This window comes from Drosophila subobscura, chromosome O (genome assembly GCF_008121235.1).
Source record: "Drosophila subobscura isolate 14011-0131.10 chromosome O, UCBerk_Dsub_1.0, whole genome shotgun sequence".
Taxonomy (NCBI): domain Eukaryota; kingdom Metazoa; phylum Arthropoda; class Insecta; order Diptera; family Drosophilidae; genus Drosophila; species Drosophila subobscura.
This window is the reverse complement of record NC_048533.1, coordinates 29839486-29867057: the sequence shown is the minus strand read 5'-3', so window position 1 is coordinate 29867057 and position 27572 is coordinate 29839486. Positions and strand designations below refer to the sequence as shown.

General features: G+C 49.2%; 8 protein-coding genes across 10 annotated transcripts; 3 read left to right on the top strand and 5 right to left on the bottom strand.

Annotated features, from left to right (window-relative positions):
• Window positions 1–3203: 3203 nt before the first annotated feature.
• LOC117899560 (thyroid transcription factor 1-associated protein 26) lies at window positions 3204–5781 on the bottom strand. Of its 3 annotated transcripts, none has more exons than XM_034809652.1 (3): window positions 5575–5780; window positions 5247–5508; window positions 3204–3533 (listed from the first exon to the last, which is right to left on the bottom strand). In XM_034809652.1, the coding sequence occupies exons 1-2, from the start codon at window positions 5695–5697 to the stop codon at window positions 5275–5277; spliced, it is 357 nt and encodes a 118-aa protein (XP_034665543.1). In that variant the 5' UTR covers window positions 5698–5780; the 3' UTR covers window positions 3204–3533; window positions 5247–5274. The 3 variants fall into 3 exon arrangements, with proteins under 3 accessions (XP_034665543.1, XP_034665544.1, XP_034665545.1); XM_034809653.1 differs by lacking the exon at window positions 3204–3533 and adding an exon at window positions 3601–3731 and having other exon boundaries at window positions 5575–5781; XM_034809654.1 differs by lacking the exon at window positions 3204–3533 and adding an exon at window positions 3866–3886 and having other exon boundaries at window positions 5575–5781.
• A 121-nt stretch (window positions 5782–5902) lies between these two features.
• Window positions 5903–6507, top strand: LOC117898091 (28S ribosomal protein S18c, mitochondrial). The gene is made up of 2 exons (XM_034807271.1): window positions 5903–5971; window positions 6027–6507. The coding sequence occupies exons 1-2, from the start codon at window positions 5938–5940 to the stop codon at window positions 6434–6436; spliced, it is 444 nt and encodes a 147-aa protein (XP_034663162.1). The 5' UTR covers window positions 5903–5937; the 3' UTR covers window positions 6437–6507.
• Window positions 6451–7143, bottom strand: LOC117898090. The gene has a single exon (XM_034807270.1). It carries the CDS (start codon window positions 7083–7085, stop codon window positions 6519–6521), a length of 567 nt encoding a protein of 188 aa, XP_034663161.1. The 5' UTR covers window positions 7086–7143; the 3' UTR covers window positions 6451–6518.
• Window positions 7144–7410: 267 nt separating this feature from the next.
• LOC117897447 (RING finger protein 37) lies at window positions 7411–9903 on the bottom strand. The gene is made up of 2 exons (XM_034806291.1): window positions 8822–9903; window positions 7411–8759 (listed from the first exon to the last, which is right to left on the bottom strand). Exons 1-2 carry the CDS (start codon window positions 9530–9532, stop codon window positions 7977–7979), a joined length of 1494 nt encoding a protein of 497 aa, XP_034662182.1. The 5' UTR covers window positions 9533–9903; the 3' UTR covers window positions 7411–7976.
• Window positions 9904–10575: 672 nt separating this feature from the next.
• LOC117897149 (sphingomyelin phosphodiesterase) lies at window positions 10576–13279 on the top strand. Its single transcript, XM_034805821.1, has 4 exons — window positions 10576–11935; window positions 12029–12746; window positions 12811–12960; window positions 13025–13279. The coding sequence occupies exons 1-4, from the start codon at window positions 10839–10841 to the stop codon at window positions 13163–13165; spliced, it is 2106 nt and encodes a 701-aa protein (XP_034661712.1). The 5' UTR covers window positions 10576–10838; the 3' UTR covers window positions 13166–13279.
• Window positions 13280–13860: 581 nt separating this feature from the next.
• On the top strand, window positions 13861–16290 carry LOC117897150 (sphingomyelin phosphodiesterase). The gene is made up of 4 exons (XM_034805822.1): window positions 13861–13988; window positions 14092–14983; window positions 15042–15909; window positions 15984–16290. Exons 1-4 carry the CDS (start codon window positions 13862–13864, stop codon window positions 16095–16097), a joined length of 2001 nt encoding a protein of 666 aa, XP_034661713.1. The 5' UTR covers window position 13861; the 3' UTR covers window positions 16098–16290.
• A 68-nt stretch (window positions 16291–16358) lies between these two features.
• On the bottom strand, window positions 16359–24905 carry LOC117897151 (corticotropin-releasing factor-binding protein). Its single transcript, XM_034805823.1, has 7 exons — window positions 24398–24905; window positions 19513–19588; window positions 17431–17708; window positions 17258–17364; window positions 17072–17190; window positions 16844–17007; window positions 16359–16769 (listed from the first exon to the last, which is right to left on the bottom strand). The coding sequence occupies exons 1-7, from the start codon at window positions 24446–24448 to the stop codon at window positions 16527–16529; spliced, it is 1038 nt and encodes a 345-aa protein (XP_034661714.1). The 5' UTR covers window positions 24449–24905; the 3' UTR covers window positions 16359–16526.
• A 449-nt stretch (window positions 24906–25354) lies between these two features.
• Window positions 25355–26380, bottom strand: LOC117897809. The gene is made up of 3 exons (XM_034806858.1): window positions 25822–26380; window positions 25565–25767; window positions 25355–25501 (listed from the first exon to the last, which is right to left on the bottom strand). Exons 1-3 carry the CDS (start codon window positions 26270–26272, stop codon window positions 25355–25357), a joined length of 801 nt encoding a protein of 266 aa, XP_034662749.1. The 5' UTR covers window positions 26273–26380.
• Window positions 26381–27572: the final 1192 nt, after the last annotated feature.

Genomic DNA, 27572 nt, shown 5'->3' with positions numbered 1-27572 from the left:
TGCGACTTTAAACCGAGTTGAGGGATGGCCCCGGGCCGCCACTGCCGCTGATGAGGCAGGAAGTGAATTATGTCATGCTTCATTGTGAGGTTATGTAGCGATGACACACGGTACAGTCGACTCCACACACAGAACTGCTACCGACGAAACTGTACTTGTTGACTGCGCCTCCGCTCCTGCCTCTGCCTTGCTGCCTTGGGTTGTTGCGTGCGAAAGGAGGAAGTGGCACGCGTCGCTTGTTAGTCGGTCGCTGTTGCAAGTTAAAGAGCAATCGGGGCGGTCCAGGGCGGGGCACCAACAACCCTCATTGTCTCAGCTAGTCCTCGTCCCCGTCCGAAACAGGGGATGGGGTTGTGTTTGATGTTTGCCTGTTTAGTGCTAGCCGTTGAAGTGCCTCGACGGTTTACTGTCGGATTATAGTTTTGACATTTGTCCGATCGGCGTGCAGAGAGGCGGCTGATTGCAGATGAGTATCGTTGGAAGCGAATGATGGATGCTCTCCTCCTCTCCGCTGAAGTGTGAAATATGCCGTTGACTTGTCCGCTGTCCACTGTCCCTTCTCTGGATTCCATTTATCGATAATGGAGGACATTCCACGCATCGCTCCTACCCGAGAATGTTAACCCTTTTGTTGACCCCTTGGGGCCGCTTGACAAAGTTTCACTTATTTGGCAATTATTGGAAATATTTTCCAGTTTTAATTGAAAAACTGAAACCGAAGCTGGCTCTCCCGCTGATACCCATCTGGCTGGTCTGGGCCACTTTCATGCATGCCTGCACCTGCTGCTGCTGTTGTCCACAATTAAAATTGCTCACTCCCGCAGCCCCAACCCCTGGCAGAGGTCCATAGGAAAAGTTTTCATGGTTATCACTTTGTGCCTGCTCTGGGGGGTTTTATTTTTCATGGCTTTTCAATTTTAATTGAAATTTATGCACATCTCTCAAAGGGTTTGTCCGCACCAAGTGGGCCCACTAGCCTCCTGGCCAACACTCCTCCAGCCACGTGTTCGCCAAAAAAAGTGTTGCAAATTGTTGAAAATTTCCAAATTTACATGTACAATCGCCTGGAGCGATCCTGGAAGGGGGGAAAGTGACATGGAGCGGGGGAAGGGCTGGGCGGAGTTCTGTGATTTACAGCCCGCACTTTGGTAATTTACGAGCCGCAGCACTTGAAACAGAAACATAACCCAACAGAACCGAACCACACCACACACGGAAAGTGCATGCAAAACATTTTGTTATTTTGTTGTTGCGGCGCCATTTTATTGCCATTCGGTTTGTTCATGTGTAAAATTTGAAATTGTTGTAAATAATTACCCTAATGGCTGCATGCCCCATCCAACCCTACGACGCCCAGTCTCAGTCTCCGTTCCGTGTTCCCTGCGCCATGTCTCATGTCCTCGTGGACCAGTTGCCACTTCTTTTTCTTGTACAGTTAATTTGTGAGTGGAGCAGGCAGCGTCGCCATTTGTAATTAAGCCTAAACCGTTAATATTTCAGCCAGATAAGAGAAACTGCACCCTATCCTACACCCAGCATTCCCCATTCTGAACCATTCCCATCCCAAAGACACCCATAAATTCTGAACCAAAACTTGGTCCTTTCGACCAGGATCAGCACCAAATTGTTGGGGAAACATTTTACGGTTCGGCGAAAGCGAATCTCTCCCATGGTCGGGTGTTAATTTCCAGCCAGATTTTTTCTTATCTCGGCCCCAACGAAAGTGAAAATTTGGTTTCCCTCGGCTTTTGCTTCTACTTGTTTTGCCAAGAATTTAATTAGCATACCGAATCGTTAACAAGATTGAAAAGCCCCTGAGTTATGCACAAGTTTCGCATGTAAATATCGGCTGGGGTGTGGAAATGGAAAGTGCCTCTTACTCCGAAATTGCCGAAATTGTAATTAAGAAATATGCCTCTCGACCTACAGAAAATTGCTTGCTATGCAGCAGGAGATGGGGAACGAAAGAGGTACTGAATCACCGAATAGAGTATTATCACTAAGCAAACAACACATAGAGACTGCAAATCAAGTTAAAACTGGCTGCCTAATCAGTATAGTGGATCGGCTCCCATTGGCTTCGTCTCTTGGTGAGAGAGACTTCGGCTGAGAGAATTTGGCGTTGGCTCTCTTGAACATTGCACCCAAAGCGACTCTCGCAAAAACAAAGTTTTGTTTCGTCTTCAAGTCTGCTTCGCAATTTCATGTGTGCGGTGACACATACATATGTACATATGTATCCATTCTCGACTTCAATTTTTAGCGTTTGTGCAGACGTTTGGCATTTTTCTGTTGTTCTGAGATCACATACCCTTTCTTTCAAACTTGCGACTTTATGAAGCAGCTTGCCCCAAATAAAAAAAAATTGATTTTGTGTATCCCCTCTATGCTCATATATTTCTTAAGTACATTTAGGACGAAAGGGATAAACGGTTATAAACATCTAAATATGTATACATATAACAACAATTGACTTGGCGTTGCAAATATTTTCCATTAGAGTATTCAGCGTACACTGTGTGAATAAACATAGATAGACACACACGAGACTGCGAAAGCGACTTGAAAAGATAAAAAAATAAATTCTTTTTCGGCACAGCTGCCATGACTCCACTTATAACTCTGTTTATTCACACAGTGTACGCTGAATACTCTAATGGAAAATATTTGCAACGCCAAGTCAATTGTTGTTATATGTATACATATTTAGATGTTTATAACCGTTTATCCCTTTCGTCCTAAATGTACTTAAGAAATATATGAGCATAGAGGGGATACACAAAATCAATTTTTTTTTTATTTGGGGCAAGCTGCTTCATAAAGTCGCAAGTTTGAAAGAAAGGGTATGTGATCTCAGAACAACAGAAAAATGCCAAACGTCTGCTCAAACGCTAAAAATTGAAGTCGAGAATGGATACACGCATTGCCATCATGTATGTATGTACATATGTATGTGTCACCGCACACATGAAATTGCAAAACAGACTTGAAGACGAAACAAAACTTTGTTTTTGCGAGAGTCGCTTTGGGTTCAATGTTCAAGAGAGCCAACGCCAAATTCTCTCAGCCGAAGTCTCTCTCACCAAGAGCCGAAGCCAATGGGAGCCGATCCACTATACTGATTAGGCAGCCAGTTTTAACTTGATTTGCAGTCTCTATGTGTTGTTTGCTTAGTGGTATTATATAGGTACATAAATTATTACTATATTTCTCAAAATAAAAAAATTCCGGGATACAAAACATAAACGACTACAAACGATGATTATATTTACAGTATCTTACATTTTAGCTTTATGTTTAAAGGTTTGCTAAGCTTTCAGATGAATCTTTAACTATGAAAGAATTTATAATAATATATTTGGATGTTCCAACCATATAATGGTATCAGTAATCATCCATAAATCGACTAACATGCTAAAGTACAAGTACTCTGTGCACTGAGCACCTCTATACTAAGAAGCTAAGGCTAGATTTAAGTTAAGGCGCGACTAACAACCAATGCGAGTGATTCCGATCCTAGCCAATGTGGATATCTAAAAGTAGAAGGAGTAGAATGATCGGTTAGCTGGTTGGCTTGACACATCACACGACACAACTTACTATTATGATGGAAGTTTATGTTGATTTTTGGAATCCTTATTTTAGGTCTGGCTCTGCCTTTAGGTTTAGGGGCCGCGAAGGCATCGCCGGAGCAGAGAACAAAACACACCACGAACAGAAGCCACCCGAACCTGAAGTGTTTCATATTTATTATGAATACTCGAATTAATGGCGGAGATTAAGCGAGGCTGAGAGCTGAACGATTACTGAGGTGCGGCTGATGACTGTTCTTAAATAAATCAGCGTGCAAAGATTCTGAATTTTGAAAAAACTCTTCGGGAATTCTCTGAAATAGTATAAAATCACCGAAACGCTGATTATGATGAAATCAATGAGGCTGTTGTCTGCTTGGATTTTACCACCGGGCGTGCTTATCAATAAATCCGAAAGTAAACCCCCGAGCAAATGGAATACCCAGCTGAACGGATCTACCCGTAAGAACTTGCCCAGCTCAACCCATTGTCGGGGAGACAGTGACAGCCCCTGCACTCGAGTGCCGACTTCTCGAACATAAACATGCATAAATTGCATTATAAGCGACCCAAACAAAGCATTAACCATCCCAGCATTCCCCTCCCGCTGCCCGAGCAGCCATAACTATTCATTATCGACACATAAACGACCCTGCGACCCTCTCCGGGGCCAAGGGCAGGGCACTCATAACTTCAAATTTTTATTAAATAAACAGAACAAAGCAATGGCCGGAAAATGTCACACACTCGCACTACAGAGGGGAGGACACAGGGAGACCTAGGACATATGCTCGAGCATCCTTCTGACCCACTAAATTGGATATGCGGATTGCATAGCTGGAAGAAGTACGCAAAGAACCCTTTCTATCCTAGAGCCCCTCCCATCTCTCTCCTGCACATCCTGCGTAATTCAATATTTGACTATATGAGATTTATGGCCACAGGGTCTAGAGACTTCCGCTGGGCTGGCGACGTCCTCGTCCAAGTCGTCGTCGTCGTTTTATTTGTACAAAGTATAATTTTTGATTTAGTGCGATTTGTGTCAACGGCTCGAGCGCCGCACCGCACACACGGGGGGTGGCAAAGGGTTGAGGTTGAGGCGAACGCAATAGTTTCGCAATATCCGAAAAGCGAAAGTTTGCCTCGCTTTGTTTGCCTTGGATGCGATGGTGCGGATATGAGACCGCATGCTGATTGTCATTCAGGATTCTGGAGGGAGTACTCCACTCCATCCTCCTGCAAGGCGGAAGCGGATGTTATGCCAGCGGAATGCGCATAAAAGTTTATTATTATGCCAGAAATTTGGTGAAAATTGAAGAGAACTGGCGAAGAGCAGATGACAACAAATTGCTATGTTTGGCTTTGGCGAATACGCGAGGGAATTAACGGAGACACCTCGCGGCAATGGCAACCTCTTCAACTGGGGTGGCTCGGGCAGGTACACAGGATGCAGACGCCAGTGCCACCCGATAAGGCGCGAAAGTGCTTGGCAGAGGGCAATTTCCCGCGAAAATTTGCATAGCTCGTGGGAGCGAACAATCCCAGCCAATCAAAGGGTTGCCGCACGGCCGGAAGCGCGAGACATGCGAATTTATTACAGGTTGCATTAAATTTAATTTTCATTCGGAGCGTGTGCGGAGACTACCAATGGGCCCGGCCAGGAGATTGACTTACCCAGTCAGGCGCGTAATGAGATGAGGTGTTAGCGTTGCTTCATCTCCTCGATCTGTTTGAGCAGCAGCTGCATGCGATCCTTCATCAAAGGCTGGCCGCGCTGGGTGCGCTTGCTGATTGCCTTGGTCTTCTCGAGTCGCTGCTTCTTGTAGGCCTTGATGCGGGCCTCCTTCTCGGCCCGCACCTGTTGGCGCTCAGCCTCGGCTTTGGCCGCATTCTGCTGACGGATCATTTGGCGGACCTCGGGCTTGTTGGGTTTATCCTGAAATGCAGTACGTGATGTACATATGAGTGGGGGCCAAAGTCTTAGCATTTTGCTGCTACCTACTGTTTTAGGTTTCGGCTTGCCCTTCTGCTTATAGTTTGGCTTTTGCCATTGCGTCGCCTTGGCATGGCTGAACGTTGGCTTTTTATTGGGGTTTCCCTGCGATTTTTGTGTTTTCGGCTTCATTTTATTATACTTTTGATGTAAACAAAACGAAAAACGTGTTAGCAGACAGCTGTTGCTTTTCGCATACCGATATATCGATTGCACAGTGGCAGTGCTGTAAGACATTGCGAAACCAGTACTGGGCAGCAACACCATTTGTATATTGATAACTATCGCTTACGTTATATTTCGGCATATTTTGGAGGGTTAGGCGATATATCTTATCGATAGCTTACCGTAGCTCCAGTCAATTCATTAAAAATGTTAAAAATTGCTAAATTTATTGCACACAATGGCAAGTAAATGATCTAATTATTTGGGCATCATCTAATTCAACTTTCACCCACTAGCTACAGTTGTTAATATAACTGGCAGCAGACTGGCACGGCCAACAAATCGCTTTTATGCCCAGACCGGCAGTGTGGAAGACAAAAACATCACAACACGAGACTCGGATGAACCGATTGACATAACGAATCCCTTCGAGAAGGACCCCCAGCAGTGCATTCTGTGCAAGAACAACATCACCCCGCACTACAAGAATGTCCGGCTGCTGTCCCAGTTCCAGTCGTCCTACACGGGCCGTATCTACGGCCGCCACATAACCGGGTTATGCAAGCAGAAGCAGGAGGATGTGGAGCGGGCCATTCTGCGGGCACAACAGTGTTTGCTGATGCCGGGCTACCACAAAGACCTGGACTTCCTGCAGGATCCCAAGCTCTTCGATCCGGAGCGGCCAGTGCGGCCGCATAAATATTAGTTTGGCATTTTAGGTTTGTTCACAATTTGTTTTTAATGCGGAGTAATACATTTTGCCACCGTGAAGCATCATTGTCTTAATGTCAGTCCTCCTCCAGGTACCTGAGCATCTCGAGGGGAATGCGTAGGTGTATCAACATATCTTTCTTTGTCGGGCGGGGAGTGATCATGTCCTGCAGGGCGTCCACAGTGACTCTGAATCCCCGCCGCCAGGCCACGATGTCTGCCTGCAGTTCGGGGATTCTGCTGTCTTGTGGCTCTTCTTCGTCAACCGTATCCTCTTTGTTTTCCTCTTCCTTAATTTCATCTTCTTTCGTCTTCTTGTCTTGTTCCTTCTTTTCTGGGTTAATGTATGGTGTATTTTCGTTGGCTTTTGGAATGAGCTCATTCTCCTTAAGTACGCTGGCGGTTGTGAACTCCAGCCGCTTCTTGGTCAGCTCTGTACGGATGCGGGACAATCCGATGCGTTTGCGACAGTTTGTGATCAGCGGCAGGGCGCGGGGAGTCTCTTGAGTCTGATCTGTAGGTGTTGTGGCTCCGACGTCCTCCCGTTGCATCCGCACCAAAGGCGTGGTGTTGCAGAGCCGCCTTGACAAGCCAAGCCGAGGCCTCCGCCCCGATAAAGGAGTTCCGTAGGCTTCCTCACCCATTCTTGATCCGCGAATTACATGCGAACTATAAATGGTTTAAATTGTTTACAAATTTTAGAAAAGCGCAAGGCTGCCAGACTTTGAAAAAGTTAGTTCCAAAAATAGACACCGCTATAGCGCCAACGCACGCTGGGCACAACAGCAAATCTAACGAAATAAAAGTCAAATTGTCAAATCAATTAAATATTGATTATTGCTAAATTTGTATGCAATAATATCCATAGCTTATTCTTAAAGTTTGTTCAGGTTGGGTTAGCTGCTCTAAGAGGCACGGATAATGCATGGAGACCAAGAACCAGTTTACAATAAGCTCAAGTGAATTCAATTAGTTTTTATTTTATTCTTTATTCTATATAATTGGTATGAATATATAAATCACGCGCTAAATATCCTGTCTTTTGGGGATTGTATAAATGGTCTACAAAAACTATGCGCGCTCTACTTCTAATCTGTTCTATGACTAAAAAAGTGACCTGATACTGATACATACTGAAATTGGGAACGCCCAACGATCCGTGGTATGGTGGCGGATGCCTCACCAACTCGAGTGTACACATTTTGGCTTGAATCTGAGTCTCCCCTCCGCTTCTTTCACCTCCTCTCCTAAAATCCAGTCTGATATGAGTAGAACTAATCGTAGGTTGAGGCCACGGGGCTAAAGCGATTCACTTAAAACTGAAAAATGAGGGTCTGATGACTGAAGGCATATTGCAAAGATCGCCAAAAAGGTAAATATTGCAATTACAGGTTTGAGAATGGTCGCAGGTTGCAGCTGCAGGACGCAGTTCCCAGATTGGCAACAAAAGCACTTACAAACGAATCTATATCGAAGCATTAAACTACGGTACGACTAAGAAAAGGGGTCCATGTCCATCTCCATCCACTACGGTACTACGGCAGCTTGTGGTAGCGCTCGACGTCCGCCCCCCGGAAGCTGACCTTGCACACGCACTGCTGGGTCGACGACAGCAGGACGAGACACTCGCGACAGACCAGATGCTGACAGGTGCGGATCTCGTAGCCAAATTGACTGCTGCGGCAGTTGATGCAGCGGGGCGGTGTTCCAGATCCTGCAACGGATCCGACCTGGGTGAAGCGGGTGATCTTCTGCAAAGCCTGCTGGAGGGCCTGGTCAATGGAAGACGGACCTGTCGTCGAGGTAGATGCGACTGCAAGCGACTGGTGAACGCTGCTGGCCGTGACGGTAGCACTGGCCGAGTGGTGGCTGTGTCTGGCCCGCTTCGCAGCCGGCGGCGAGGCGGGGGACTGGCCTGGGAAAGCCGCCGTAGATGAGGTGGCCGTGAAGGTGACGGTGGATTTGGTCTTGCGCTGCTGATGCTTGTACGCGCTAGAGAGCGAGGAGTAGGTCCCGGCGGCGGTACTACCCTGTCCCGGCTGGCACATGCTGCTGGCGAACTGGGAGGCGTGGCGGCGGCGCATTCGTGAGCTACCCAGCGAACGGGGCACAGTCTTAAAGTGCTCCGAGTTATCCATTAGGAACTTTTCGATGCGCGCCTTGAGGGCGAGGTTCATTACTGCTTTGCGCTGTGAGGTATATTCGAGTCCTGTGAAGGGATCGGAGGGCTGGCGGCCCCACTTGCCCTCCTCCACAGCGTGCTTGTCAATTGTGGACTGGTCAACCACCTTGCCGGAGGGCAGCACCGTGGGAAAGATCTGAAAGAAATTGAATTCCGTGAGCAACAACACGGGAATATCATTACAGCACGGAATCTCACCATTAGCTCCCAGGTGAGGGAGTCGAGGAACTCTTCGGGTAGCGACAGCGTCGACTGCTCGCGCAGCTCAGGTATGTGGCGAGAGGGTGAACGCTGTCCAGCTGGATGCTGAGCCTGGTCCCGCTGTCCGAACGGATCGCTAATCTCGCTCCAAATGGTTTTCATCAACTCGCGGTCGCCCTTGTCCAGGGAGCGGGCAGGCAGGCCCCAGATTTGAATCTTGCGGAGCACCGGTGGACAGCGTTCCGTGGCGCGAATCACGATCTTTACGCTGTTCGTGTTGGCCAGTATTTTGTGGGCCGTCTTGAAGAAGAAAACCTTCTCGCTCTGCTGCTGGGCGGCGGCCGCGCTGCTGCGGGAATTGTAGTCGCTCTGGTAACAGAAAGTCACGGAGTCAACGCCCTTGGACAGGTCGCGGACGTTGGCCACGCGCTCCCAAATGCCGTCGTACTTGCTGTGCACCTCGAAGGCCGTGGACCGGAAGGCGCCTGAGGTGTGCCACAGCTTAATGACCTTCATGTCGATGGCTTTGGGAAAGTCAAAGACGATCTCAACGGGCGGCTTGCAGACGGCGAAACACATGAAACCTCGCTCCAGCTGCTCCCCATCGTTAGCTATCAGGTTGTCGGCTGTGTAGCCGTCCTCGCACACGGCCTCGCATTCCACGGAAGGCTTGAGTTTGGGGTTGAGGAAGTTGATTAGGCTACTCATGCCTCTCCTCTCGAGTGCGCTCTAATCTCAAACGCTGCAGTTGGTCACGAGCCAGCACAGCTCGTGTTTCTCTGGTGTGCTGTGGTGTGGTGTGGCCCCACCTGCTCTTTATTCGCACAGAAAATGGCGTCACTGCCTCTGCTCTGCGTCTCAGCGACAGCCTCCTGTCTGTCTGTTGCGTTGCAGCTGGCGTAATCACCGTCCAAGCATGAAAAGGCAGAGCTCTTACAATTCCCTATCCTTGATGCTGGGCAGCGATTTAGCTAGCATCTTATTACGCACTTGACAATTATCGCCTTTTGCAATATTTATAAATTTATAAATCTTTCGAATTATCGAAAATGTGCGTATGTTATCGCCTTTGCAATCAGTGTGACCGCGGATTTATGGAAACAAATATTCCGTCTGAACGCCAAAAATGTACCGAAAAATATCTTAACATTTTCAAAATATACCGAAAGCTCAAATCATATTCCTCTATTTGATGTTCTAAGTGATATTATATAGCTATTTAGGAGTCTCAGCGCTGAAACTATAATTTTATCCGATTTATCAATTAATTTTCCACAAGATAGGCTAGTTTTCACGAAATCTTTGCCTTGGAATGTTTCCCAATTAAGTGTAAAACTAAAAAGGTCAACCAACAAAAATAGCATAATTTGACAATTGGTTGCTTGTCAGCCGGTATGTATAATATAGCCAGGGCGTTTGTACATATATCCTATTTCCATTAATTAATTCAATTTCAAAGCTTCTCTCAAACATTAATTATTACTTTATCTAGGACTGACATTTTTTTAACCTTTTCATATGTATGACTGATCTATGCATAAACTTTAACTGAATAACCTTAAAAACTAGTGATAAATTAGCCACGATATTTTTGTGCAATAATGGAATTAGTTTGGCGGTCACATCCACAAATACTTCGAAAATATACCAATGTGTACTGTCGTAGGATTGGATTATGCATCTCCGCTCAATGTTTTCGAATTTTACGCGCATCTGCCATACAAGTTTGGCAAGTTTGGAACCAACTAAAAGCCGAGCCCCAACTAGTGTGTTCCTGCTGAGCTGTGCTGAGTCGGCAGGCGAAATTGTTTTATGAGGAGCTGCACTATAATCTGCCCCACCGGAGGCAGATTAGAGCCAGAGGCACTCGAGAATGCCACAAGAGGGCCAAAAATAAAAGTTCCCAGGCGGAATGCGTGAGATTATGGTAATCTTTGTCGGTGTGAGCGTTTTCCCATTCTTGTCAATGGCTTGACCAACAGTTGGTCGAAAGATAACAGGCGATTACTGGCGGATGAGTTGCGGCGAAGCTATAAGTGGACCCACGGCAGGTGCGACGCCCTCAGTTGTCCAGGAAGCGACGGCCATGAAAGGAATCGTGCTCATGCTGCTCTGCGGCGCGCTTGTCGCGTCCGCTGTCAACCTGCCAGGAGTGCCTGTCGACTTTGAGGTGGACGACAAAGTGCTGTCCGCCATTGCGGACGACGTTGCGGATCGCCTCGCCAAGGAATATCTCACCTACATGAAGACGGGCGTGGAGACGTCGGCCTTCAAGACACTGACCTCGCAGCTGGCCAAGTCGCACAGCCAGAAGGACATTTTCACGCGGAACCTGCCCGACCTGGAGCCGCGCGACAGCTTATTCGTGTGCATTGCCTGCCGATCGGTGATGCGCGTCTTTGCCAAGACCATCCGGGAGGAGGAGGGTGAACTTCACGGCGAGGACAGTGCCGTGTTCATGAAGAAGTTCGCCATGGACATGTGCAGGCGCCTCAAGCTGCAGACCGAGGAGGTGTGCGAGGGCCTGATCGACTCCAACATGCCCAGTGTCGAGTACATCATGCGCAACTCTGAGATCGACTCGCAGAGCTTCTGCTCGCTGTTCATGGAGTTTAGCTTCTGCAACACTGGCTCCAACCAGGACTACAACTGGACTCTGACTGTGGACTCCACGGGCGAGGTCATCACCGGCCCCAAGGCGGACACCCCTCAGGCTACCGGCGCTGACCTGAAGATCTGCCATTTCAGCGACATCCACCACGACCCGTTGTACGAGCCCGGCAGCCTCGCCTCCTGCGCTGAGCCAATGTGCTGTCAGCGGAACAAGGACACGGTCCAGGGAACCAGCGAGGCAGCAGGCTACTGGGGTGACTACCGCGACTGCGACTTGCCATGGCACAGTTTGGAATCGGCCCTCGATCACGCCGTGGCCACCGAGAAGTGCGACTACGTCTACCAGACGGGTGACATTGTTGACCACATGGTCTGGGCCACATCTGTGGAGAAGAACACCGGAGTTCTGACCAAGGTCAGCAGCCGTCTAAACGAGGCATATCCCGATGTTCCCATCTACCCCTGCATAGGCAACCACGAGCCCCACCCTCTCAACCTGTAAGTAATCTCATTTCCATTCCGTGCCCATATATTTTATGCTTATCCTCCTACCCTCCCTCTGCCATGGCTCCCGCCACCATACCATACCAGCTTCAGTCCTGAGGGAGTGCCCGATGATGTCAGCACCAAGTGGCTGTACGAGCATCTGTACAACGACTGGTCCAAGTGGCTGCCGGTCGAGACGAAGGAAACGATCCTCAAGGGCGGCTACTACACTGTCTCCCCGCGCCAGGGCTTCCGCATCATCGCCCTGAACAGCAACGACTGTTACACGGACAACTTCTGGCTTTACCACAGCGGCACGGACAAGATCCCCCAGCTGCAGTGGTTCCACGACACGCTACTGGCGGCGGAGAAGGCGGGCGAATTTGTCCACATTCTCACCCACATCCCCTCGGGCGATGGCACCTGCTGGTCCGTGTGGGCCCGCGAGTTCAACAAGTGCATCACACGCTTCCGCGGCACCATTAGCGGCATCTTCACCGGCCACTCGCACAAGGACGAGCTGTTTGTCTACTACTCGGATGAGGGCCATGCCACCGCTGTGGCCTGGAACGGCGGTGCTGTGACCACCTACTCCGACAAGAACCCCGACTACAGGGTCTACGACATCAGCGCCAAAGACTTTGGCGTTCTCGATCACCGCACCTACATTTTCAACTTGACGGAGGCCAATCTGACGCCCGATAAGCAGCCCGAGTGGTTCTTGGAGTACGAGTTTGCCAAGGAGTTTACAGGGGACACCAGTCCAGCGGGAATCGACAAGCTGCTGGACGAGTTTGCCGACAATCCGCAGCTCATGAGGAAGGTATATTATGCCAGTCCTGTCCAGTCGCATTTGCATTTGCACCTAACACTGTTCTGTTCCGTAGTACTGGCGCTTCCGTGTGACTTCTGCCGATCCGCAGATTAACCGCGGCTGCGATCGCAACTGTCTGGCTGGATCCCTCTGCCGCGCCTCCGTGACTATCAACAACCAGCGCGAACGCTGCGAGGAGCTCAGGGAGCGACTGTTTTTGGCTGTAAGTGACACTAATTCTCCTAAAAACCAAACCATTTCAACACATATCCTTTGTGTATCCTTAGCTGGACAACGAGGAGACCACCACCCCAGGGGACGATGATGATGATGATGATGATGATGATGATGGAGGAGCTTCTGCCCTGGGCCTGCTCAGCCTCAGTTCTCTGCTGGCTGTGGCTCTGTCCGTTCGCTTAACCTTCTAAGCATACTCGTAGCTCATAATTTATATAATTCCATTTTGACTGTATCCCAACCCCAATCCCAATCCACCCAATCCAGTGGCAAATAGAAATACATATGCGCTTATCCCTATCGAAGCTGCTAATCTCTTGTTTTTTTTGGCAGTTATCTCCTGCCAAGCATAGACTTTGCTTTATAGCCATACAGCCGATAGCCTTATCGGCTAATAGCGATCACGGCATTAGCACAAATTAGCCAATTGCCTGCTCCTGGTGATGGCCATAAACCATAAGCCAAACTACTTGCAGCCCATTTTCGCCCATATTAGCAATTTATGGCACAAATAGTTGTTATGATGATGACCGAGGTATCGGTGGGAGCCCAGCACGTGAATAGAAGTACATGCGAGGCGGGAGCGTGGGTCGCGAAACGAACAGAAGAATGATTTACAGCGAGAAATTCAAGCGCCAAAACTGAGTAAAAATCGAAAAATAATGGGTAGCATCTATGTACATATGTACATATGTACGTACATCTGATCGATCAGGGAGCACTTCCATAAAATCCATATAAATCTGCCACCAAATCGCAATTAGTATGGGCTGATGGCTGATGGCATTTCCAGCAGCGATATCTCTGGCCTGGCCCCGATAAGCCGCGGGTGTGATAGCAAGGCTATAAATATGAGCTAGGAACCGGTCCTGCCCATTAGTTCCGCCATGAAGTTGCTCTGGAGCGTAGCACTGCTGGGCATGGCTCTCTGCTTGGGCAGCCAGGCCGCCTTCAACCTGCCCGGGGTCCCTGCCGTCTTCACCAGCGATGATCGTCTCATCTCTGTCGTCTCAGGTGGGTAGTGCCTTGAGGTGGTTTCCTTATCAGAGCAGAGATCGATCGGTCTCTGCTTGACAGCCTCGATTGACATCCGCTTCAATTGGCTCCACTCTTGCAGCTACTGTGGCCGAGGAGATAAGCCGCGAGTTTGTCAAGTACATGCGATCTGGGGTCGAGTCCGAGAGACTCAAGGAGCTGGGCAGCGAGCTGAGGGGCAGCCACAGCAAGAAGGCCATCTTTACAGAGTCCCTCGTGGACCTAAGCTCGGTGGACCAGTACTTTGTCTGCACCATCTGCCGCTCCACGATCAACGTCTTTGTGCGCACCTTCACCGACGGGGAGCTTAGCGGACCCAACCGGGAGGCGGAATCAAAGAAGCTGATGCTAGGCCTCTGCGACTACTTCAGCGTCACGACTCCGGAGGTCTGCTCTGGCTTGTTCGATCTCAACTGGCCAATCTTGGACTTTATCTTCAACGAGACTGCCGCCAATTCGCAGTCTTTCTGCGGCATGCTGCCCATCCCCATCTGCCAGGTGCAGCAGGAGGAGTTCAACCTGACTCTGACCATCGAGGGCGATCTGCCCACCGAGTCCAACTCGGATCTGCCCGCTCGCAGTCCCCAGGACCATCTCGTCCTGCACCTCACCGACATCCACTACGATCCCGAGTACAAAGCCGGCGGCAACGCCGTCTGCGATGAGCCCATGTGCTGCCGCAGCGACCTTGCGCAATCGAGTCCAAGTTCCTCAGCGGCTGGCTACTGGAGCGACTACCGCGACTGCGACACCCCCAAGCACCTGATACTGAGCGCCTTCAACCACATCAAGGATAACCACAAGATCGAGTGGATCTACCACACTGGCGACGTGCCGCCGCACAATGTCTGGTCCACCACTCGTCAGGGCAACATCGACATGCTCACCGAGATCGATGGTCTGCTGACTGAGTACTTCCCGGAGACGCCAGTATACTCCTGCCTGGGCAACCATGAGCCCCACCCAGCCAATGTGTGAGTACCTCCTCCTTCTATGTTTCCCAGATAAAGAGCTCACAAGGTGATCCCACAGATTTGGCAACGAAGAGATCCCAGATTCCCTGCGCGTCGACTGGCTGTACGAGCATGTGTGGAAGCTGTGGTCCAAGTGGCTGCCCGCTGAGGCGGAGGATACTGTGCGCCGGGGAGGATACTACACGACATCGCCCAGTGCGGGGCACCGCATCATTGCGCTGAACAGCATGGACTGCTATCTGTACAACTGGTGGCTCTTTTACAACGGATCCTTGATCCAGGAGCAGCTGCAGTGGTTCCACGACACGCTCCTGGCCGCCGAGCAGGCGGCCGAGAAGGTGCACATCCTCTCGCACATTCCCTCCGGAGACGGAGACTGCTGGTCCTCCTGGGCCGATGAGTACAATCGGTTGCTGAACCGCTTCAGCGGCATCATCACGGGCATCTTCAGCGGCCACACGCACAAGGACGAGATGAACCTACACTACACGGACGAGGGCCTGGCTGTGGCCATCAACTGGAACGGCGGCAGCCTCACCAGCTACGTCAACAAGAACCCCAACTACCGCCTGTACCTGCTCAGTCCGCCGACCAAGCATGTGGTGGATCACCTCACCTACACCTTCAACCTGACAGCCGCCAACCTGCAGCCGGAGCAGCAGCCCGAGTGGTACCTGGAGTACGAGTTCACCAAGGAGTTCACCGAGGACACGAGTCCTGCGGGCATTGACAAGCTCCTGGTGGCCATGGCCGAGAAGCCCGAGCTGCTCCGCAAGTTCTGGCGCTACAAATTTACCAGTGCCGATCCCAAGCTCAGCCAAGGCTGCGACAATGCCTGTCTGTCCAAGACGCTCTGCAGGATTGCCACCAGCAACTACCAGAAGCGAACGCGCTGCCGAGAACTCCAAGCCATCCTAGAGAAGAGCGTGAGTATTCCTGGCGCTCATGAGTCTGAGTCTGAGTCATTTTCCTTCATCTTTTGACCCTCTTCACTTTTCAGCTGGAGAATGAGGAGGGCGAGGAGGACAATGACGATGGTGGTGCCCCTGGCCTCAAAGCCCTAAGTCTTGCCTCCCTCTTGGGGCTGCTGGTTGCATCCACATTCCTTGCATAACACCTCTCTCTTATCGATGCCCCCGCGTATGCCTCCGAGTATTTGTATTTATAGCCCTATCATTGGGGGGCAATTATCGGGGACCGATCGATTAGCGCGGCAGTAAATCCACTCGTAAAAGTTCAGAGGAACCCCAAAGCGACCCTCTAGATGTGAGTGGGTTAAAGGGAAGTTGGGATTGGTGGAGCAATAAACACACACGATTCTTGTAGTCAACACGCAGAATGTTCAATATACACATTTATATATATACTCGTATAGAGGGGTTCCCAAGATGCCTCTCGAGTAGCGAATACTAGTAGCTTGGATTAAGTTTAAGTTTAAGTGTGGGTCGAAGCACTACGATGGAGTCCGGGGAGGGTGTGTTCATGCCTCTGCCGCTGCTTTTGTACATACATATACACAGATGGAACGAGTCCAGGACGCCGCTTAGAGAGCACACATGAGCGTGGCGATGTCGAGGTCCTGCTCATCGGCCTTACGGAGGATGAGGGCTGCCTGGTTTTGGTAGCGCCCAGTCGACACCAGGCGCACGGTGCTCACCCCGCAGAAGATGGCCTGCTCGGGCCCCGGCTCGTTGGCGGCACCACACACTGCGCTGGCCAGCTCCAGGCCATTGGCATCCAGGCCAGAGGACCCGCCGATCTCCAGGCGATCCCCGAACGTCTGACACTATTAGAGAGAGAAAGAGGCAGAGATGAGCCAAAAGCGAGAAAGGCGAGCGGCCTACGCTCTGGAATACTCACATCATAGTTGACCTTCTGCTGTGTTCGCACACTCTTGCCGCCGATCCGCAGACTGGCCAAAGACACGACGGCCGGAAAGAGCGCGGAGATGGTGCAGTTGCGGGCCTGGCCAAAGTTTGTCATCTTGTAGACGGCGGCGGTGTCCTGGACCAGTACATTGCAAGCTATCGGTCGGAAAAGAGTTTAGGGGTTGTGAAAGGAAGGAGGGGGGCTTCGTCGGACACTCACGTTGTGTGATCTTGTGGAAGCGCACGTTGGCCACGAAGGAGCCTCGACCGGCGATGCGGTACTGAAGCAGGGCGGCGTTCTGACTGGATCGGAAGAACTTCTTGTTGCTAACACGGGGCCTGAAAGCAATGGGAAGATTGATTAAAGCTATGATCCTCAAATGATTCATGGCCCACACACACACACCATTGCTTGTAGTTGTTGCAGAACTCGTATACGCGCTCCTCGAGCGGTCGATGGTGATCCTTGATGCCCGGGAAGTACTCACCGTTCAGCTCCCAGCCATCGACAAACTGCGAATGGAAAATGGACGCACATGGAAGATCTTGGAGCTTAGGGCTATTTAGGGGAATCCTTACCGCCATGAGGGACCCTGTCTCGCAGTTGGCATCGTAGTGCTTCATTGTAATCTCCACAATTGTGTCGGGCTCGCCAATCACATACAGACCACAGACGTCGGGCTGCTCCTCCGGTGCCAGTTCCATTCCCAGTCCCTGTCCGTGGTCCGCTCCTGAAGCAGCAGCTGCAGCTGCAACGGCTTCCAGCTCGAGCAGCGCCGCCTCCCGACTGAGGCCGGGCAAGGGGGCCAGCTTCTTGAAGATGTAGTCACCTGCCTCAGAGGCCACGTGCATGCAGTCTGGGCAAATGGAGGCGGAAGGTAGAGTGGGGGCGGATATGGATCGATTTAATGACTTCAATGCAGTCAAATGGCCCCAGGCCCTTCTCTAACAAAAGCCGCAAGCGAAACCGAAACCAATTTGTCGGAATAGCAATAGAAATGGGAGAACTATAGGGCGAGGCGTGTGGCATCGGGGGGAGTCGTAATTGAAATCCCCTTTGACCACCTCCCCAACTCTCCATTGGCTGTGCAACAATTAATTTATCATGCGCATCCACTTAATGCCTGGCCATCGTTGGCTGATTTATGGCCGGAATTATTAGCCAGACTTCGGCCCAAAAGCCCACACACACTCACACACTCACGTAGGGGACGGGAAGCCCAGCTCGGCTGTGGCGGTCGCTTTTCATAATCCCGCTCACATACACGTATCCAGTCCATCCTGACCAAACAAAAAACAGCAATCAAACTACTGCATGACGTTTGTTTTTGCTATTTTCTATGCATGTCACATATTCTGTCTCTGTGGGTTTGTGTGTGGGTGAACACTTGAATCCCTTGGAACGGACTAGAGGACGTGTAACGGAAGGAGTGGAGGTGGAGGTGGAGGTGGTATGCGCTCCTGCTACTTGGCGCCAATTTGTTTACGACCCTCGCTAATTGATTTTAAGTGGTCGCATTTCGGGACTTTTAACATTTCAATTAATTGCGACTGACAATTAAATGCACATTAGCCATAATTGGTTCGACATTATGGATTAATAATCATAATCGGATATGCAGTAAACGAATGAATAATCATAAAATATTTGTGAAGCCAACGAAAGTAAAATGCCACTCAATCTCTAAACTTTCTCTTGCACTTGGCTTTTCGTTTGCCGATTGGGAGTGTTCAATGGAATTTAGTTTCTTCTGATTAGAATTAGAATTCGAATCCTAGTCCGTATTTATTATTATCGCTATTACAGCAGTAGAAACGAGAGAGAATTGCTGTGCCGCCTCTGGTTTTGGCCTCATCCATTCTGGGGATTAGGGCAATTCATTTGTGAATCGAAATGTTTCTACAAAATTGCTTTTCCTGGAAACTTCAAGGTGACGTCACTCAGAGGGGGAAATTTACATTGCCCGTCGTCCTGGCTATAAATAAAAGCAATTATAAATCGGCATTGCCACAGATTTGTGGAAGATGCCGATTTTGATGCAACTTTCTCTTTGCTAGGGCCTGACATGCGGTTGCTTTGACGATTCCCCTGGCCAAACTGACTGGACGGAACCTGACTGAACCCAGCAGGAGTAAAGAGAAATTGAGAGGGGAAGGAAAGGTAAGAGAAGGGGCTGGGATTAGCCCAATCAAAGTTTGTGTTCGAGTGTACGGGTGGCTCTCCATGAATTTCATTAAGTTTCCCTTCTTCGGAACCCCAATATTTTTAGCTCCATTGACATTTGGAGAGGCCACAGATTTGTTTTCGTCCATTTGGTCAAACGGGGAGTGCACTTTGATTTGAATTTGAATTTGGATGGCCAATGAATCTCCGTTGCCGTGGTGAATAAATTGCGCATACGACATGTGGAACCATGGGGCGGCAACAACAGGAAGCCAGCAGCCGTGCACAACTTATGCAAAAATCAATTTAAGAGACAATTTTAGCTGCGTCAAGAAGCAAACAAGCTTTTGAAGGCGCTTTAAACTTGTCACAGCCCCCAAGTGCACCCTCGTCCTCCTACTTAGCCCTTGAGGCACTTGACTCAAAAGTTGCCTTTGCATCCGCTCTTCCGCTCTTCGTGCGTGTTACTTGTTACTGCTTGGAGTGCTTCAACTTACCTGCCACCGTGTGCACATTGTGGGGCATCGCTGGGCTGGGGTACAGCTCAAAGGAGCGCTTTACACTGGGCCAGGCCTGAAAGTGAAGGAACGTAAAGGGAGCATATAAGAAGAGAAGACCCAAATTGGAACCCCTCTGGCAAATGGCAGCCCATGCAACGGAATGTGGTAGTCAGATCAGGGCTTCCATTCAGCCAACAGCAAACACAAAAGACAGACACCCGAAATGGGGGAATGAGAACGAGAACGAGAGCCCAGCCAAGGATCAGCGGGTTGTCCGCTGCTGCTAATGCCCGCCAACTTTCTGTAGTTGTGCCCCAGCGGGGGGCAGCTCTCTAATGCGGCCCGGCACTTAGGGGCCCGCCGCCACAATGCAACTGTAGAGGGGGGGATGGGAAAATGGTAGCAGGCACAGAGGTCAGCCAATGCAGAGGACAATAGCCGGGTTTTAATTAAACGACCACACACGATTTGCCAATAAACAAGAATCGGAGCAGATGACGCCCGAGACGTGCTCAGCTCCTGATGGTACGGTGTGGGGAAGGGTGGACAGGGGTTAAGGGACATTATAAGCCTGACAAATCGGTGGTAAAGTTAAAAGTAAAAAGTGTCCCGGCCGGGGCAAGAAAACTTTTATCTTTGGGGTCCCTTTCTTGGGAGCAGCGTCTTGGCGTTTGATGATTGATTGGAGGTACATTTGCCCTGATTTTCTTGTTAATTGAAAACGACGACTGGAGGTTCACCACTCACCACCCACCCATGTATGTACATCCCGCAGGCTGAAGATGATAAATGGCGACGCGGCTCAAATAATTCAGTTGGAGCAATAAAAAACGTTCGGCTTTTGGTTAATTGTTTGCGCAACACTCAAGAGTTGGCCTTTAACGAGCCGCCTAGCCCAGAGCCGTCCGTTATGGAACTGTCAATTAGTGGCGGTTTTTTTTTGGCCAAAAGCCAAAGCTTTAAGCTTAAGCCTAAGCCCTGTTACACCCTGAGCAAAAGTGTGGGTTCCCTCCCTGACGTCACGAATCATCCTTCGACGCGCATTGCCCCAACTGTGCTGTGGAGAGGGTAAAATGGGAATCGAGACACTTCCAAGTCTCGATAAACTGTCAACAGGCGGTTAATAAATAATAAACATGATCCCTTTGAACACACTTGACGCTGCCTCATTTGCATAATCACAATGTCGGATTCTGCTTCGGCTTCGACTGGGGCTGGGGCTGGGGCTGCGGGATTGGGATTGACCCGAAGAGGGGTAGGAAGACAGCCTTTGTCCAACAAAAAAGAAAGTTGCGCCAGCTGCTCCCAAAGCCAAACAGACATCTGCGTCAGACCCGAGCTAAGGGTTCCAGTTCCAGCAATGGATGGCTATCAGAGAGTTGCCAGGGAGATCCGTGCCATTCAAACGAGCACCAGGAGGCATCACAAGTCACAAATCTAAGAATAAAATATCTCCATCAGCCACTCAATGGCATTCACCCGCTCTCCCTCCTCTGCCAATTCCATTCCGTGCAAGAGCATGCGAGCATTCACTCAGCTCTTCTCTTTCTTTATTCATAATTTTCATTTATTTTGTTTGTTTCGCAGCTCAGGAGTCGCCTGCGTTGATTAATGTGTCTGTTGTTCACACAGTAAATCAATTCCAAGGCTCAAACAATGCCCGGCTCAAAAGTGGAATGGTATTTCCCCTTCGAAGCTGATCTACTGGGTTTCTACTGGATGTGTTGTCGTTCTTTCAAGGTCGTCGGCGCGGAATCTTTTGTTCCCGCATCGGGGACTCGCTAATTAGCCAAGGATATGCGTGTCAGGTCTCCAGGCATCCACATGGCCCGGCCGGGAGTCAAAATTCCCCAAATATTTGTGACTTCATTAAAAGTTCGTTGCGACAGGGGAGCGGAGGATTGCGACACCTACGCGGCTTTGGCAGCGGAAGCGGAAGCGACGAAAGCACCTTGAGAGCCTTCTCATTGGCAGCATCCTTTCGGGGCCAGGCAAATATTGACTTTACTCATGGCGGAAGGGGCTTCGGTAGTAATCCCTGAGTTCGGCAAACACTACAGCCTGCATCCTCGGCATCATTCCCCAGATCCATTGTGTAGGACTGCGCGGCTGGGGACTCTTTGGTGGCGGCATGACTAAGTTATGAGGCAGCTTCAAAGCTCCGAATAGAAGAGTCGGAGTGAAGTCTTTCTGACCATGAATAAGTGATGCACTGAGCAACAGGCTGACGTTGAATGCTGTCCGACCATCAAATATTCAGACGCATTTATGGCCAACGCACATTTCGCTCGAGGAATCTCTGTGAAAGGATTCCGCTAACACAGTAATGGTGGCTTAAATATGCGCATAATGACGGAACCCAATGGAGTATTACTCACTTAGCATTGCTCAAAGTCGACTTGCAGATAGCTGCGAACGGAAGGTCTTTTGCGGAAGGAATTGATGCGTCCAAAGCGCGCCTTGCGATGGAACATGCTTTTTGATTTTCAACACATCCACAAAAAGCAGCGCCGTCAAAGAGAGGACTGTCTCAATTACCATTGACTTTTCCATTAGAATCATTAGAATATCCATAAAGTCTTTGCCGGAGCGCATTCTCATCTCCCAAGCGCCCGAAAGATGTAAATGAATTCGACTACGCAGCACACTGGGCAAAACAACCAAACTAGCGGGTTTAAGTCAAATTTGTTTATATCAAAAAACTAAAATTGTTTAGTCGTTTTTTGCTAACTATACACAACATCATCTAAGAGCGTTCAAAGTCAACATATATTTTCGAAGGTGCATCATAAAATGTAGCAGCTCCTTTTTTCACTCAGTTAATTTCAGAGACCAGGGAAATTGTATAAAATATTAATTTATTATTTTAGAACTTATGAATTTAATTTCGCTAGATTGGTTTTTTGCCCACTGTGCGCAGAACGAAGGCGTTATTGGCTTTAATCGTTTAATTAATTTCTCGCAATCGCAAATAAACTGTGGACTACAATTTAGCCAAAACTGGAAAAGGGTCCGCGAGGAAAGTCTCTCAATAAGGAGAGCTAAACTTGTGTGACGGGAATTCGATGTCAAGTCGTGCATGCGAGTCCCTTTGCAGCTGCTTCATGCTAAAGAAATCCGCTCCTAGGGCGGCAGGAAATTAGTACTGTTCAAATCTTTTACATCCTCCCCCGCACACACACGCTCACACACACACACTCTAACGTTCTCCTCGACATCTACATAATTTGTATTAAACCTTTGGCATCGCAGATTTATGCACATTTCTGCATGCAGGAAATCGGTAACCCGCCATAAATTCAGCGCGGCTGCTGGGACATGGGCAAAGAGAACATGCATATGGAAATTTGAGGGATCTGGCACATAAATTCCATCATAGAATCCTTACAGTATAGCAAAAAGCAATTAGAGGAGAACAGTTTCCTTTGGTTCCTTCGGTTCAATCTGCAGAGCAAATTGTTTATTTGAAGATGATCACTTATTCTCGGTTCGGGAAGGGGTCTGCAACTATAAAAGACCAGGAAAATCTCCTTAGTTCCCTTAAGTTCAACCTCCTTCCGAGGCTGTCATTGGTGGCCGACATCTCTCGTGTTAAGACGTCTCCTACACACTTTTTTCTTTTCCACATTTCGCTCATTTATGTTGCTTTGGACATTGATGTTTTAATTGTTGTCGCCGTCACATGTATCCCGTGCGCAAGTGGACTCTCCAGTAGGAAAAGGAGAGTCCAGACATGGACACGGGTGTGTCTGCGGGCGGGGTCCTGTCATGTCCCGGCTTAAATGGCAGTAAAGTGCCAAAGCGTCGGTGTCAACATGCGGCATTTTAAACGCACTTTGAGTGCAGGGCTCCCATGTAGGTATAGACAAGTGTGCTGAGAACCCCATCACTGGGGGATAGGGATGCAATCTCATCCCATTCTGAGCGTGTGGTCACACAAAGAACGACTGTCGCAGGCAGGCTGCATTGCACTTTTATTGAACTACGCCCATCAGGGGAAATCGCTTTGCCGTTCAGGTTGTCCTGCGAGTGACTGTTGGTTTTTGCCCCACCCAAGGAATAAGAGGACTGGGACGTGGGCGGGGAGTGTTCAGTTCGGTTTTTGTTCTGTTCAGCTGAACGGCAGGTGGGAACATTTACATTTATCCCACTTTGAGTGCGGTCTTAGCCGGAGACAAAGTTGCAGCTGAGCAAACATATCGGAAACGGACCAAGTGATGGATGGATGGATATTCATAGCTTCTTCCGCCTCCTTATTTTCCTTTCCGTTATCCTTTGCTATAGAGAAAAGATGGATTCGATTTCCTATTTTAGAATTTGATATCTTTCCTATGCAAGTCTCAATCATTATTAGCTGATTTGTCAGCGTTGCTATTTCTGTGGCTGCAGCCAAAAGTCAGAGTTCACTTTTCCAGAATTAGGAACACTCTCATTCCCCAATCCACATTCGCCAGTGAACTTAAATATTCATTTGTGTTGGCTATAAGTTTGACCTGATGACCCGGTTGAGCCTGCCCACGCTGGAGGCATTCATAAATTGCTTTCCAGCCCCAAAATCACAATAAGCCTGGGAATCCGAGGCCTGGCCTGCAACGTGACTCTAATGAGGGTAATCTGTTCTTCGGTTCTTAGCCAGAAGCCAAAGTTGAAAGGATCTGAAAACTTTGGCAATAAGGCCACTCGACACACACACACGCTGTGAACGGGAATCAATCAATCAGAGGCCACATCCACATCCCAGAGGGAACCAATTAGATCCAGTCATTAGGGCAAAAGTCGGAACAAAAGTTGGCTCAACTTGTTGATCGAATTACGAGTTACGGGCGTGTGGTCGCATTTCCTTCCCCGCATCCAACACGGCACAACTGGATCACGAACTCACCTGGACGCCCAGCACAATCATGGACAAGTAGAGGTAAACGACCAGCTTCATTGCGACGGCTTTCGCGGGTTGCAGCTGAGGCGTCAAATTGCCAATTGCCTTGGGAGCCGGAGCTTCAACGGGAGTTTGGGAGTGCTTTGGAGTGGCGTCAGAGGCCACTTTTCAATTAGCCGACGGCCCAAAAGTGTCGCGTCCGGCCCTGCCGCTTTGATCCTTCGCCTGACCAGCGGTCCTAAGCCGATTCCAAAGATTAGCAACGGAATCACGCACTCAATAACTTCATTAAAGCGCGAAATTAACGACGAAATCACGCAAGGCGGACGGGGACACGCGGCGTAAGCTTGACGCTGGTTTGAATTTGGATGAAGGAACCGTTAAGCCGTTAAGCGTTAAGGGACAGAAACCGATGCAGTGCAGGTCTGGTGCTGGTGCTGGTACTTCCGCTGGTCGACTGGTCCAGGACGATGCGTCAACGCTGCCGCACGACGACAGAGTGTTGGTCCTTATCAGTGGCGCATTTCCTTTTATAGCCCCCGTCCTGGCTGTAGTTTCACTTAGACTCCCGTTTCTGAAGGCCTCCCGCTGTCATCTATCGATGAACGCTTTGTCTATTGTCCCACGAAAGTTCCATGTTTGGGTTTCCGTTTCAGTTGTTCCACTCATTCACTTTATTTTACCATTTCTACATTCATTTTCCATTCGCTTTGGTAAACGGCATTTGAAATGCTTGCCGCTGCTTTCAAATTCCCCTTTCAGGAGCTTTTTTGGTGAGTTTCAAGCACATCGTTGCCAGTACAGAGAGAACAAGACTCAAAGCTTTTGCGAAAGCTGTTTTTTAACTGAGAAACGACTTTTATTCAAATTAACATAAGTGCCAACTTTCAAGGCTGCAGAAATCTATTGGTTTATATCATTACTTATCATAACTTTTGTTACGAGTACATTCCGGGCATAGTCCTACTTCAGGCCCATGTCCAGGGAAGGGGACACGGCCACTGGTATGGGCACGTTACGCGGATGATTAACGTCGCCTCTATCGTAGTACCCGCCTAGATGTTCCCCTGGAACATGGTAGAGTCCATAGTGCAGACCATTGTTCGCCACCTAGGAGAGGCGGAAAGGAGAGCCTGAATCAGATCTGACCTTAGACCCAGGAGTGACACTTACCCTCTTGAGTCCATTAATGGAGGCCAGTAGCAGAGCCATCTTGGCCAAGAGGAGGGCCTTTCCACTGACTATGGAGAGCATCTGGAAGCCCATGGGCACCAGGATAGCCCCTAGAGCGGTGACTCCGAACATCATGGTGATGATCATGTTGTAGCGATGTCTCCTCAGACGAGCACTTCCCACAGGGTCTGAGGGGGCTCCCTCTGCGATGGAAATGTATCAGAAATCCAGATGGAAATGGAGACTGTTGAACCTACCGCTGCTGAGATATCGATCCGTCAGCTTTCCCAGATTCACTTGCAGCGTGTGCGTGGTTAGGCCCTTGGCCAGGCTGACGGCGAGTTGATCAAACCAGGTGAGATGCTTGAGGTCTGTGCGCTCCTCTCCAGCTCCCAGCGAATGTCCGGTGGCATTCGGACTGGACACCAGGCGCACTCCCTCATAGAGCGGTATCTCCTGGGCTGCCATGATGTCCTCAAAGATGCGCAGACTCCGCGAGCGAAAGCAGGTCCAGAGACTGGGAGACGTTCCAGATCGATAGCACTCCCGCAGATCGCTTCGCAGCTGCCGCAGCTGGGCTATCCAAGACATGCGATTATCCGTATTTGTGACAGTGTCCGATGGGTCATCCGCTTGGGCAGATCCAGCAACAAACTGCGCCAGGAGGCATCCTCCCACTAGCAAAACCAGAACCGCTTCCAATCGCATTGTTTTGCCTTCGAAGTCGGAATCGAAACTGCATCTGCTGCGCCGATGTCCACGCACTTTTTATGGCCCACTGCTGGTCACTGATCGGAGACCGATCTCGTCCAGTGCACCCGGTCATTAGGCCAGACGATGACGATGGACACCCTCTGCTCTTCACTGCCCCGATCTTCTCTCGTCTGCTCTCTAACGGTCGCCTGGTCTCGAGACCTGGCTTTGGCGGTCATGGTCAACGGGTGCCTTCTATAGGGTGGGCGTGGCAGGTGACTTCGAAACCGAGTCTGAGTGTGGCCGATCCGAGGCGGCCTAGAAAGGTAACCGTTGCCCGACATGGAATTAACTTGTCAACATCGATTTACAAATTATTCCCCACAATTCTAATCAGATGCGTTTTGGCCCTGTTAGCATAGGGTTGTGGCAGAGGCAGAGGCAGAGTCAGAGGCAGGGCAGTTGTTTGTGTATTAGCCGCTCGATTGAGTTGGCAAGCAGCTTTCAACAGAGAGAATCGTTGAGGGACGGAATACCAATTTCTGAGCTAGTTTCTTTAATGGGCAATAGAGGCAACTAGGACATTCAAAGGGTTACACAGAAGGTTGACCGAAGGTATTCAGACTCAGTAAATTTAGGTGGTTTCGCCAAGAATTTTTATGGATTGTATCGAATATATCAACTTTCAAATGCTCTACCGATGAATTGTCTTTCATTTGTATTCAAATAATTCAAAATAACACTTGAACAACGCACATTTGTTTTCAACATATATTTTATTGGTTTATTCTTTATTAGCTAAGAGGTCATTCATTGCATTTCCTTTGCTTCATAGTTGTTTTAAACAAATTCGTACTAAGATTAGAAGGACTACGCTTTAAAAGTTCCATAGAGTGCAAAAGTTGACGTTCAGTGATTGGTTGGTAATTGGTAGATAGGTAATTTAGTGGATTGGTAATTTTTAACTAGTTAACAAAGTTTACAAAAAACAGTTCTACACTTTCCTGAATAGAGTCTCCACATAAAATCTTTTATATGTATATGTACAAACATTTTCTTTTGGTTTTCTTTTTCTGTTGGTTTACTTGTAGGTAAAAACAGTTGATGAGAGCCTACTCCGCAAGCAGCAAGGCTTGATTTTCGCCCCCATTATTCAGATACAATAGTACAATATATTCGGTAAGTTTCCGGTTCGTTCTTCTGCGCCTTAAGCCTTTGAAAAATGCTCAGTGCTTCTCTGTGTGTTGTGGCAGAGGCAGAGGCAGAGTCAGAGGCAGGGCAGTTGTTTGTGTATTAGCCGCTCGATTGAGTTGGC

Coding starts and splice junctions, on each gene's coding strand:
- LOC117899560 (XM_034809653.1), bottom strand. CDS start 5,697: ATGAAGCCGAAAACACAAAAATCGCAGGGAAACCCCAATAAAAAGCCA. Junction 5,509..5,574: donor GCAAGCCGAAACCTAAAACA/GTAGGTAGCAGC, acceptor ACTGCATTTCAG/GATAAACCCAACAAGCCCGA.
- LOC117898091 (XM_034807271.1), top strand. CDS start 5,938: ATGTTAAAAATTGCTAAATTTATTGCACACAATG. Junction 5,972..6,026: donor TAAATTTATTGCACACAATG/GCAAGTAAATGA, acceptor TTCACCCACTAG/CTACAGTTGTTAATATAACT.
- LOC117898090 (XM_034807270.1), bottom strand. CDS start 7,085: ATGGGTGAGGAAGCCTACGGAACTCCTTTATCGGGGCGGAGGCCTCGG.
- LOC117897447 (XM_034806291.1), bottom strand. CDS start 9,532: ATGAGTAGCCTAATCAACTTCCTCAACCCCAAACTCAAGCCTTCCGTG. Junction 8,760..8,821: donor CCCTCACCTGGGAGCTAATG/GTGAGATTCCGT, acceptor AATTTCTTTCAG/ATCTTTCCCACGGTGCTGCC.
- LOC117897149 (XM_034805821.1), top strand. CDS start 10,839: ATGAGTTGCGGCGAAGCTATAAGTGGACCCACGGCAGGTGCGACGCCC. Junction 11,936..12,028: donor GAGCCCCACCCTCTCAACCT/GTAAGTAATCTC, acceptor ATACCATACCAG/CTTCAGTCCTGAGGGAGTGC. Junction 12,747..12,810: donor ATCCGCAGCTCATGAGGAAG/GTATATTATGCC, acceptor TCTGTTCCGTAG/TACTGGCGCTTCCGTGTGAC.
- LOC117897150 (XM_034805822.1), top strand. CDS start 13,862: ATGAAGTTGCTCTGGAGCGTAGCACTGCTGGGCATGGCTCTCTGCTTG. Junction 13,989..14,091: donor TCTCATCTCTGTCGTCTCAG/GTGGGTAGTGCC, acceptor CCACTCTTGCAG/CTACTGTGGCCGAGGAGATA. Junction 15,910..15,983: donor AAGCCATCCTAGAGAAGAGC/GTGAGTATTCCT, acceptor TTCACTTTTCAG/CTGGAGAATGAGGAGGGCGA.
- LOC117897151 (XM_034805823.1), bottom strand. CDS start 24,448: ATGAAGCTGGTCGTTTACCTCTACTTGTCCATGATTGTGCTGGGCGTC. Junction 19,589..24,397: donor TGATTGTGCTGGGCGTCCAG/GTGAGTTCGTGA, acceptor CTTCACTTTCAG/GCCTGGCCCAGTGTAAAGCG. Junction 17,709..19,512: donor CAATGTGCACACGGTGGCAG/GTAAGTTGAAGC, acceptor CCATTTGCCCAG/ACTGCATGCACGTGGCCTCT.
- LOC117897809 (XM_034806858.1), bottom strand. CDS start 26,272: ATGCGATTGGAAGCGGTTCTGGTTTTGCTAGTGGGAGGATGCCTCCTG. Junction 25,768..25,821: donor GGATCGATATCTCAGCAGCG/GTAGGTTCAACA, acceptor TTTCCATCGCAG/AGGGAGCCCCCTCAGACCCT. Junction 25,502..25,564: donor CCATTAATGGACTCAAGAGG/GTAAGTGTCACT, acceptor CGCCTCTCCTAG/GTGGCGAACAATGGTCTGCA.